The sequence below is a fragment of the Rhyacophila brunnea genome, unplaced genomic scaffold (assembly GCF_057557595.1).
Source record: "Rhyacophila brunnea isolate RB1 unplaced genomic scaffold, BYU_Rbru_1.0 scaffold_10, whole genome shotgun sequence".
NCBI lineage: Eukaryota > Metazoa > Arthropoda > Insecta > Trichoptera > Rhyacophilidae > Rhyacophila > Rhyacophila brunnea.
The window spans coordinates 43600876-43614251 of NW_028232752.1; the positions used below are offsets into that span (position 1 = coordinate 43600876).

The 13376-nt window shown below is 31.9% G+C and overlaps 1 protein-coding gene across 1 annotated transcript in view; it reads right to left on the bottom strand.

Annotated features, from left to right (window-relative positions):
• The window catches only part of LOC147079244 (tachykinin-like peptides receptor 86C), a 63283-nt gene that overhangs the window by 13582 nt on the left and 36325 nt on the right, over positions 1-13376 (bottom strand). The window contains exons 5-6 of the mRNA XM_085949193.1: positions 12800-12877; positions 5669-5819 (exon numbers count right to left, since the gene is read on the bottom strand). Coding sequence (XP_085805319.1) covers positions 5669-5819; positions 12800-12877 — 229 coding nt within the window. The remainder of the gene's footprint in view (positions 1-5668; positions 5820-12799; positions 12878-13376) is intronic.

The window sequence follows — 13376 nt, forward strand, 5'->3', positions numbered from 1 at the left end:
TTTATTTACACTCTGCATAAAAGATTCTTTTGCTACGTATCTTAATATGTATGGTGTAAATTAATTATCTTTATATTTTTTATTTGAGCTTCAGCTTAGATGTTGGAAGCCTTAAGATTTTAACATGTATAATATCAACTTGTATATTGGTTATCAACCCACGATCTCTAAACGTAATTAAAAAATCCAATAAAACATTGCCAGGATTTCGTCAGACGTGTAAAGACGCGTAATGGAAAAGTTCCGACAAAAATTACAGGAATGCGTGCGTCAAAATGGTGCTCATCTATCAAGCCTTAAAAATTGCGTTTTATACCTACGAAAAAATAATACGTAAAATTTGTAAACGAGGTTGGTCCCGTGCATATTCCGTGCCATAACAATCAACTTTTTGATTCATGATTAATTTTGAAAAAAATGACAAGAATAATAGACAACTGAAATGTTTAAATCATCGATAGACAATTCAAAAAACAGTGAAAACGACATTATTATTTTGATTACTTACTTTAGATTTGTGTGGTTATAAAACAAACTGAAATAAAAGATGTGGTATATTGTTTTTCCTTTTTACAATTTTTATTGCGATGTCGCAAGAGCACGTTAATCATTTGAAAGAATCGATTCAATTGATATTGAACACATAATATTTGGTACCTATGTACTAGGAAATATTTTTTCACTGCACAATGCATTTTATTAAGCTGTATGTATTTTGTTAACCATATTTATCATTTTAAAGATTTGTATGTTTTATGAAGTCACGTATAAAGCCCCGGTTATATTATACTGATTTAAAAGTATTAACATAGGAGTTAACAGTTAGTACATAATTATAATATGTACAGCATTTTATTGCTACAGGTTTTTTAAATATTCATAATGCATTTTTTACAATGTAAACTGAACCAATGTATACCTTAGTAAACTGTTTAATCATTCTTAGATTAACAATGATTATCAAATTACACATAATATTCTATTGAAAATCATTGTGAATTAAACCCATCTCAAATATTTAAAGAAATTAAACACGTAGACTTCTTATTTTATTGTTCCAATTGTATATAACTAAAATACACTGCGATTATAATAAATTACTGTAGTAAAAATACATAAAAGAAAGATATATGTTATCACTTTACTGTGAATAAAATGCGGAACTCTTTGTATGAGAAGCCAATACCTTGTGCATTGGACTAACGAGTACAGCCATGTAATGCCAAACCAACAACTATTTAATTAAGTATACAAATCTGTTTAATTGTTGCGTTTGCAATTTCTTGCTCCACTGGGCGCACCTTGTATATTAACATATTAAGTTAATATTATTTAAGCGTCAATTTGTCGATATAATTATGGAAAAGGGTTTAATGAAATAGGATCAGCCTTGAATCATAATAAATATTTGTGCAAGAGAAGATGAGCATAATGATGGCTTGGAGTTAAAATAAAGCTACCGAGGCCGATCTGAAAGTTCCATACATACTCAAAATATGATTAATTAATTCCGAGAACACACATAGAAAGTGTGGTTTTCCACTATGAAATATTATGCTCCAGTATAGTGATTTTCAACCTTGGTATATTCATAATCTCGTAATCGATATAATAAATATTTGAACTGAAAGACACTTATACAGATTTATAATGAATAATTACATAATTAATATTTTCTAATGGCAAACAAAGCAAGTGAATCAATTTTATGAAATATCTGGTTTCAGCCGTGATTCCATATTACAAGGTTTCCATAATATTTTTTTAATACCATGTAAATTTTTTCTCTCGTAAATCATTATTATTGCAACTTTTATTGATCCACGTCATATAGATAAAACCTTGTATTGTTGTTTCTTATAGTTGCGGTTCTTATTCTTCTAATAACAAATACATTTAGTAATCTTAAATCATCGGTCTGACGGGGTCACGGTCGCCACCGAGAACTTTTAATTTGATTCTCCAGCGAAGATCTGGTGTTTGCATAATATGTTCTCGAAGCTCAATATACACTTATTCTGAGCCTATGTACTAATAAATTCATCATCTGCAACTAAAAAGCAGCACTGTGACCGGTACACACCTGTGTGACAACCCATGCCACATATTTCGAGTCGTACATGCACTGCAGCAGAATTCGCCACTTTCTCGTAAGTATAGACGGTGCTACGAATACTCCCTACACATTAGACTATCATCATCATCAGCCTGAATCTATCCACTGCTGGATGAAGGCCTCTTCAAGTTGCTTCCACTTCTCTCGGTCCTGTGCATTGCGTTGCCACGTACTTCCGCAGAACTTTATCATTTCATCGATCCAGCGGCTTCTAGGTCTACCTTGTGGACGTTTTGTACTTCTTGGATACCACTGGATGACTAGATTTGTCCAACGATTGTCTCTTCTTCAAGCTATGTGTCCAGCCCATCTCCATTTAAGGCTTTTAATAAACTCTATTACATCGCAAACCCTTGTCTGCTTCCTTATCCACTCATTCCTCTTTTTGTCCTTTCGCGTTATGCCCAGCATGCACCTCTCCATACCATGTTGTGCTACTCTAAGTTTCTGGATCTCTCTTTTACTTAGGGTCCATGTTTCACATGCATATGTCATCACGGGAAGCACACACTGGTTGAACACTTTGCGCTTTAGGCACAGTGGAAGGTCACTTTTGAAGACATTATTCAGGCGGCCAAAATCACTCCAGCCTAGCTTTACTCTGCCAACAATTTCATCAAATATACATCCATCTATAGATACTTGTTGTCCCAGATAGATGTAGCTTTTCACCTGTTCGAGCTGAGTGCCATTGATGAGGATCTCTTTTTGGCCTGCAAAGCAGTTGAACATGACTTTCGTCTTTGTTACATTTATTTTCAAACCTACTTTGTTGCTTACTTCAGCGAGTTCCTGCATTCTGCTTTGGAGGTCTTCTGAGTCTTGCGAGAAAAAAACTATGTCATCGGCAAAGCGCAGATGACTCAGGTATTCTCCATTTATGGGGATCCTTTTGTCATTCCAGTCAAGTTGCCTGAATAAGTCTTCAAGGGTAGCTGTAAATAGTTTAGGTGAGATTGTATCACCTTGTCGGACTCCTTTGCTGATAGATACATATTAGACTATAGATACATATTATTGCGCCCAGCCATCCAGTGGTATTTTTTCTTTTCACATATTAGGCGACACAACTAAAGATCTTTATTAGTAAAAGAAAACAAGCTAGGTAACGTAATTCACTTTTGTATGGGCATAAAAATAAGCGCGGGTGGAATAAGAATATACTGTAACTCAGTCATGACACACGGATCCTGGGATTTAATATCTCGCTTTAATTAATTTAATACTGGCAAGATATATTCTTGTATGTATACATGTAGGTAGGAATGGCCATAAAAAACTCTCACCTCGATCGCGAGGTGGTCGTAATTTATTTTAAAATGGATATATATTTTTTTAATGGCGTTTTCCAGAATCTTGCGATCGCTTGCGCTTGTCGCGCGAGAGATAACACCTCATCAATTAGTTCACTTGTACCTGGAGAACGCGGGACTTCTTACGCGCGAGTAAAACTGCACCATCTGGACAAGGCCATATGTGTCTAAGCGTAAGACCTCAGTTGTATCAGTTTGCAATGCAAAGCGTGAAGCTTGTATATATTACATTTGCATATTATTATGTACACTAGTTTAACATACACACTGAACCCGCCTTGTAAAACTCTGCTACTGATACTTTACGCTCACGCTTACGGTGCAAGCGCAAGAGCAATGAAAGCATGTGATTACAACTGTAATTATCTGTATTAAATCAAATGTTTCTCCAGCCATTCCAGTCAGGATTTTAAACTCCCTTTGTATACCACTGAACCATATTCCATGACGCGTAGGTTCCTCAAGTATTTAAAGCTGTTAGTGCATGTTATCCTTTGCACATAGCTTTGATATTATTCTTTTGGTAAACACAAGACAAAATTTAACATGTCAATTGTCTTTGGAATATTTCCTTTATAGTTATCGGACAGCGTGATTGGCGTACCTACGTATTTCAGGTCGCATATTATAATTTTAGTTTAAATCTGGTACAGAGTAATTTATTACAATTCTATTATATAGTATAGTATGTTAGTCGAACACCGCTGGTTTACCGTTCGCTGCAAATTGTTTGATCAAGCAGGGCGACCTCATGTGAATTTGCGACGCAGGCTGAAAGGTGTATTCGTAGAAGGAGGCAGAGGTGAGACGAAGCCTGCCCGATAAGGCACGCACCGCCGCGCCCGCTATCGGAATCGCGCTCATCACAATTTAGTGGGTATACAATCAAGTAACTTTAAAATTTCTCTCATTAAAACAATGTCCTGTTCAAACAAATACATTGAATTCCGAGCGTGTTATCATTTTCGAAACGCGAAAATAATGCTGATTTTACTCAAATATTTGGTGGGTATATAAATATTATTTACACGTTCTGTTCAACAATAAATATCCATTTATAATACGGATTCCTACAGTATGGGTTACAAATGCCAAATATTTTCTCGTTGGTTACTAACTATTAAACTGAAAAATACTGACTAAGTATGATCATAATCCCGAATTGAAAAAGGTTGGCAGCCAGTGATTTAAAAAATGCTTTTTTGACCTAGACTAGCTTTTTTTTTAAATCTTTCAGCTTGTTCCATTTCATAAAAAAATTAAGACTATAAAAATTCAGTATTGTATGCACACAGCCAAATATTTTGCATTCATATTTTTTATATAATAAAGGGAAATAATGAAACATAATACCTACCTATCTATAACATTAATGAAATAGACATAATATTATGTAAATACAGTTTAAAATATAATAATTCATTACACTTTTCATCACCCTCCCTTGGGGAGGTAGGATACTTTCCCTAACCCCTATGCGGCATTTAGTGTACCTAGGATGGTGACTGCATTAGCTTTTTGAATTTACATACTAATCTGCTGCCTCAGATACTCTCACCCAAATGACAATTAACAGCTTTTTCCCGCTAATGCCTATTGTATATTTATTAATATGTTATAGCTACCTATATTTTAGGTGCCTTTATCAAACCAGAGCCAATGTTTGACGGCGTAGATATATGGACTTTACGGAAAAAAAATATTCCAAATGTTTTCTTTTTATATAGGAAGCTACGTTTTCATTATCTATATAATTGTAATAAAAATTGATTAATTAGGCTACCCAGTTCCGGGACGGCAGGCCCTAGGTACCAAGGTATATTACCCATCTGTGCATTCGGCGAATACATGCCCATACCTTGGTCATTCAGAAGCGGCCTGTAGCCGGGAACACTCGGGCTTTACGCGTTTTATAAAGCATTTCAAATATATGAATATTAGATGATATTATTATAAATGACGTGTTTTTTCATTAACATATGATATATGAGTTGTAAATTTACGATATTCAATGGTAGTTTATTATTATATTTATATATTCAATTATTTTTAGATATCCTTGAAAGTGTGACGATAATTATTTGATGTCGAATAACAACAGGTTTACGATCAATAATAGATTCGGCATAATAATTCATTCCGCCAAATGGAATGTCTCAATATGATTAATTTATTATCAACAAACTTCACAGATATCTCGAGAGAAATGCCCGAAATAGAATTGGTTTAACATACATACCTTCCGTTTGGATTTGATGGAGTCGAGTTGCCTCTGCGTGAGCTCTCCGATTGAACCGGATCCCCAGAGGACCCTGCCCATGCCAGTGTAGAAACAACTCATACCTAGCATAGGCACCAAGTATGTCACCACAAAGAATATCACCTGATAACTGAAAGGTTAAAATTCGAATTTTAATTAAGACTACCATTTGGTAACTGGATATTACATATTGTACAATGAAATAATATTAATACATGTACCTAGTTAATAATAAAGCTGTTCACCTTTGACTAATAAACACAGGTGGATAGTAGTCAATCAAAAGTTGTTGTATATTATAATGCATAAGAGTAAGTACTCAAATGATATTATTGTCGTTAGTTTGTTATTATTTTGTACAGTAGTAAACATAAAAATATCCTACTGTTTATTTTCAAAATTGTTTTCTTTTGAAAAATATTTTTACATTTCATTAACTATCCAGATGTTTTGCTAGTAATTAATCGTTGGTTTTATAGCATCCATCACCCATAATTATTTCAAGAAAAAACTATGGTTTTATAATAGTGAGAATTATTTTGTAGGTCATTATCTTTTGTAATTTACATAATATTATGTTATCACTATTTAATAATACATGCCTGAGTAAAAGCAATAATTTTTTTATCCAGTCCTTACATGTGGTATTTTTTGTAAATATATAAAATATTATGAAGGAAAATAAATTTTTATTAGTTAAGTATAATATTATAATATAGAGTTACATAAAAATCACCAATTAATTATTCAACTAGTTTTGATAGAAAGCGTCAATATAATTTTAGCTTATATTATATACCTACATATTAGTGTGTATATATTATTTATCTAGAGTATATTTACGTATTTTAAAATTTCAATGGGAAAATATAATTACAAAAATGTGTATTTTTATTCGCAATTTGCGACGCTGGTAATCCTTTTATTTGTCTGGATTTGTAAAATTTGAATAAAAACAACATCCTCGATTTCTTGTAAGGCTGATATTAAGTCTGAATATTTAGTTACCAGTTATTTAATTGTTTTTTATGTAAATTTATTCTTACCAGTTTTAACGATACTCTTTTAACTCATTATTTTTTTAATTATATTTTTAACGTTTAGACATTAATGTACAAAAACATTGAGATTAAATTTCTCAGTAAACGGCAAAATAAATAACTTTATAGTAATAATGGTATGACGAAACTCACAATTTATTATTGTCATTGATATAAAAAATTGGTAACTATTTATCTCACATCTGGGATCTAAAATGCTTTACAATATTAAAAATGATGACATTGTCATTTGTTATAATTACAAAAATGTAGGAAAAACATGTATATAGTAACATATAGTATAAAAGAAACATTTTTTTTTTAAATCAAAACATGAAAAATATAATAAACTATCTTTTTTATTAAACGAATAAGGCACAAGATTTTTTGAGAATGTAACATGCTATATATTTACTATACATAATTTGAAAACATCTCATGGATATACACACTAAAAAAATCATTTGTAGAAAAAAATACGACACCCGTCGACACTTCCTCAAATCTTGTATCTTATTCACTGAATAAAAAGAAATAAGTAGTTTATTAAATTATTAGCAAGTCTAATTACGTTATACAAACTAAATAGTGAAATGATCCGCGACATCCGTTAGTAATTAAGGTATTAATTGACAGGTACCTAGTACACGTTTTATAACTTTGCACTTTTTACTATACTCGTACCTACACCTCTTTGCCTGGTTACCCACCTCGCATAAAATTAGATAAAATGATATTCGCCTATATCAATACAAATGTAGTAATAAATAGATAATATATTATGTAAACAAAATATTTTTAGAATAATATATTACATCATTTTCATCTTAGAGCCGGAGTGCAAAATTATGAAACGCAGACTGTACCATAATTTAATATACTTAAACCGATAGCCAACATTATAACGCAATTCGATAAGCATTTCATGTAACAACTCGTCGCTATAGGATTTGTTTCCCGAATATCCATTTTTGTCGAAATCGACATTTTAATGCAGTTCAATTTCTTTTATCGAACTCTACCGAAATCATTTATAAAAACAATATATTTTTATCTAGGAACAGAGATATTTTTTTAAAAAACCCGAATACGCCATGTTAAGTTACAATTACTCCGTGGTGTTCTCCCGAATGTCCAACTATTCGTACCTGAATATCCAAGTTAATTTCGGTCGAAATATATCTCTGGCTGAGTGTTTATTTCCCGAATATGACTTTAGCCAATCAAACCGCGCTCACGCCGTGCATCTCGCTCCCACATTCACGCTGTCTAGCTCTAAAACAATCACGCCCACTTTCATATTTTTCCGCCATCTGGAGACTTCTTTCAAATTTCGTCTTATTGATATTGTTTTTAACGTTACTATTGTTTTAATAGTGAATTCATCAAATTTGAAGAAATCATTCATAGCTGATACATCACCAGTTCACCCTGAACTTACAATAGAGTTGTGGAAGTGAGTATTTTAACCTAAATAACTGCATTTTGTTTTGATAAATGACACAAAATCCCAACGGTTATATGAATTCTACAGTATGACCCGGCAACTACTATGACGTAAAAAATAATTAATATTTCAAATTATTATTAATCAAACATTGTTTGTCTTTATTTTACTTTTAATCTAGGTATTTCTATGAAAATAAAGGCGATGCTATTATTTATTTTTGAATGCGCTGATAATTAATATATTAATATAATATGTATGTAAGTAACTATTTATTTGGTGGATATTATATACTTAGGATATTGGTACCTACCTAATATTAGCAGCCAATGGTAATTAATTTATACATGCTATTATTTTGTGTTGTTGTTCCTTACAATAGTAAATATATAATATTTATTTGGTGGTTTGTAATAAGTTTAATTGTCAATTATATAAATATATATATATAGTAATATACAGATATATATAAATAGATTTTTTTTTTTGGAAAAAGTATTAATATAAAATTGTTAGCAAGTACGAGTAAGTACCATCATAAAATATTGGAGAAATGACCGTGACGTCGGTTAGTAATTGAAGTAGTAGATACCTTATAATATATTTTCTCAGAAGTGATTAAAAAAAAAATGTAAGTATGTTCAATTATTAGAATGGTACATTCTTAAATCTTGTAAAATATTCGTTCAATAAAAAAATAGCTAATTACTTACAAACTATTTTATTACTTAATCCGAAAAAAAACCGAAAAAAACGATTGCCGCGTGTTATTATTACATACGAACTTGGGTAATTACGATCATTAAGTATTTAAATAGTGGAGGTAATTATTAACAATTATCGTGTAAATAAATATAACATTTGAGGCGCGTACTTTTTGACCACTCAGTAATCCGTGAGCCGTGCAGCAATACGCTACGGTCTTAAATCCCGAACGTCCATGTTTTGTCCCGAATATCCATTATTCTGAGAGAGCGCTAAAAATTTCCCGAATATCCACAGTGAGTACTTGTAAATAAAACGCATTTTCCGTGCATTTAATGATTTATACCAGTATATTATTCTTGGAATCTATTCTTAGATAATGTTGCAATCATACTGTATAGAAAGAATGATTGATACATCTACTGATATTAAAATATACGACAGTGAAATTTGTTTTTCGTCTCCTGTAAAATTGACATTTGGTCTATTCGGGAAACAAATCCTATAGCGACGAAAACTACTAGTTAAAATCATCGTAATAAACTAAGATGCCTGTAGCTTAATTGGTAAAACATACTCGCGTGAATCCAGCAGACACAGGTTCAAGTCCCATCGGGTGTCGTATTTTTTTTTCTACAAAAATTGTTTTTTAGTGTGGATATGCGATGATATGAGATGTTTTCAAATTATGTATATTCCATGAAATACAATATTTAAAACGGTTGAATTTGTTATTGATAATAATATATAATTTAGAAAACCTTAAAAACTCAGAAAAGATATTTATTCCGAGTGGGATATTGACTTGCATCTATCTGATTCTATCCACTGGGCTATACCAATTAAAAAACCGATGGAATACTAAACAAACCAAAATGTTATCAACTATCATGATTATACTATGTGTCATTTGAACAACTGGTAATCTCACTTGGTAAAAATATTTTTAAGAAGTAATTTTTCTAAATGTATGTTTTTGACGTAGGTATTCAAAATTATAGACTGTCTAATATGTAGTAATTATTGTTATATTTTTAGTAGCCACATAAATTATTATAAGCATGAATAACGAATAGCGAAAACCTTTTGTGATAGTTAAGAAGGCTTAGGGAACTTGACTAAGAAGCCATTAACGGATTAGTAATACGGATATTATACATATTATACTATTAATAATTTGATAAGTAAATTATTATTGTACTTCTAAGTAACTGGTGATAAAAATCATATGTGGAGGCAATTTTATGTTGGTGCCAAACTGTCATATTAAGATACCACCATTCAAGCTGTATAATTATAATTAGTATATGATAGCAATTCGATTGTTTTTTTTTTTAAATTATCTTCTTTTTCTTATTGTGCCATCCCCTAGCGGAGGTCGGCCACCATCAAGGCGATCTTATATTTGTCGTCTGCTACCCGGAACAGTTCGGTGGAGCTGCACTCGTACCAATCACGGATGTTCTTAAGCCACTAAATGCGGCGCCGTCCTCTGCTACGCTTCCCATTGATCTTTCCTTGAATGACAAGTTGGGGAATGCTGTATTTTTGTCCTCTCATAATGTGGCCGAGGTATTGTAGTTTCCTGGTTTTGATACTACGTAGAACTTCTCGGTCTTTCCCCATTCGATTGAGAATTTCAACATTTGTCACCCGGTCAGTCCAAGGAATTTTGATGATGCGTCTATACAGCCACATCTCGAAAGCTTCAAGTCTCCGTGACATCTTTTGGTTTAGCGTCCATACTTCCATACCATAGAAAAGAATTGAGAGCATATAACAACGTACCATACGCTGTCTCAGACCTAGGTTAAGATCTCGATTGCTAAGGTGGCGTCTCATTTTGAGAAAGGCGCTCCTTGCGATCTCAATTCTAGTTTTTATTTCCTGAGACTGGTCCCATTTCTCATTGACCCATGTACATAAATATTTATAATGGGTCACACGTTCGATTGGTTCGCTGTTAATGACAAAATTTATGTTGGTGTCTGGTGTCGCTGTTTTTGAAACTAGTAATAGTTTTGTTTTCTTGAGGTTCATTTTTAAACCATAAGAATTACTGACCTCATTAACCTTTTCTACCAGTTGATGTAAACTCTTCAAGCTATCAGCAATCAGCACAGTATCATCGGCATATCGTATATTGTTAATATGTTTCCCATTAACCATAATACCCACCGATTCACCTTGTAAGGCTTCCTTGAAAATAGCTTTCGAGTCCATGTTAAATAGCAAAGGTGACAATATACAACCCTGTCTTACACTGCGACGAATTTATTTTTACCTCTCCACTGATTTCGTTTTCAATCTTTATATTCGCTGTTTGATTCCAATATAAGTAAGCTATCAGTTGAATGTCTCTTGCATCGATGCCTTTCTCCTGTAAGAGTTCGAGAAGTTTAGGATGTCTAACAGTATCGAATGCTTTCTCGTAATCGATGAAACACATATAAACATCAACATTAACATCTAAGCATCTTTGCACTAGAACATTCAAGCTGAAGAGTGCTTCGCGAGTGCTCAAACCACTTCTGAAGCCAAATTGTGTGTCATCCATGTCTTCTTTGCATTTTCGAAAAATCCTATTATGGATGATTTTTAATAAGACTTTTAACATGTGGCTCATCAAACTTATTGTTCTAAACTCGCTGCACTCCTTTGCATTCGCCTTTTTTGGTAGAGTGATGAAAGTCGATTTCAACCAATCATCGGGAATTATGCCCGTTTCGTAAATTTTATTAAACAAATCAACGAGAATTTCTAATTGATCTTCTTCTAGTAATTTTATCATTTCGTTGTCAATATTATCAGGGCCGACAGCTTTACCATTTTTAGAATTTCGTATTGCGTTTATTATTTCTGCCCTATTTATGCATGGGGCTTGTTCACATTCATTAAAAGTATAGCCAATAGGTTCCCTATCATCATCAAATAGATTTTCAATATATGTCTTCCAACGAGTCAGCTTCTTTTCTATATATAATATAATATAATAAATTTATAAGTAACAAAAATACAGCAATAATTTATAAATAAGTTTAACAGTTCACCTAAGGTTAAGCTAAAGTGATATTTTTCAGTATAGGAGTTAAAAACTTATTTCTACTTAATTTTTCCTCCCTTTGCTGAGAAAAAAAACTTAAATCCTTAATTTTACATTTAATACAATCATATACTTAATACATACAATAATTTTATTTTTCCAATGAATTATATTGTCTCAACCAAATATTATCTCAAAAACTTTTTTTTATATTTCTTAAATATAATTATCGTACTTGTGGCAAGTCGATATGAATTAATTTAAATGTTGACATCCCTAAAATACTATGGCAATACCAAGGGCGAGCCTGCGGAGAAACATCTCGGTATTACATAAAGACTTACTAAGTCTACGCATCTTAATTCATTCCCTCTTACTTACCAGCAAATACGTTTTATAAATTGACCAAAGTTCACAGATAGGTACATAATATATATCGTTAAAATATCATTTAATGAAATTTTAGTCTAATGTTTATGTTTTAAATGATAATATAATCAATAATCATATTTTCAATCAATGATTAATATTAACCATAAACTCAATAACAATAATGAATGCCTTAATACCTTCGTCTAGTGCTTAAAACACACCTGGCATGTGGCCATTAGATACATATACATTCAATGCTGATCAGTTAATTACCACATTTAATTATTATGCTAATTGTTATACGCCAGGCATGTCTTAAGAACTGACCGAGTTGTGGTTATTAACTGGTCAACAGTGAATGGGATATATTATCAACTATCTACTAGGTAAGTTATACTATGAGATATTTGACAATCAATAAGCCTAAATAAATAGTGGTATCTAAGGGATTGAGTATCATCTTTCGTTACTATTCTTATAGTTTTTTTTTTATTTCTACTTACATAAAATCCATGTAAGATACATCCGGTTTTCCATCAGGCCAAATGAGAATACAAGCGGTCCTAATTCTCCCACGTGCTCTATAAGGTGAAATAATAATAAATGATTAGAATCATTATAAGAATAAGTACACTAGTAATATTATTAATATAATACGTATCCAGCAAGTTAGTACTCACATAAAAAAACATTAAATTAATGGGTTTCGTAAACGTTAATGTTTTAGTCAGTAAATAGTCGAATTTTCCGTAAAGTTTATGCGTGGTTGCACCTTACTAATATTATAGTTGGTAACGCTGCCGGCTGGTTGATTGGCGTCGAAAAAAACACCAGAATCAAATATCTAACAAAAATTTTATTTGAATAAGCTCTGAAAATACAGAAAACAATCTTGATTTTATTTTGTACAGAATAGAACATTGACCCACGTGGATTCATTTCAATTTGAGCGATGAGTTATTACACCGCTGTGATTTATGCAGATTTTTTAATAATTATTGTATTAAAAATTCCGAGAAAACGTGTTTCGTAAATCTAAAAATAACTATAAAATATTTAGTAATATTGAATTGATAAGTA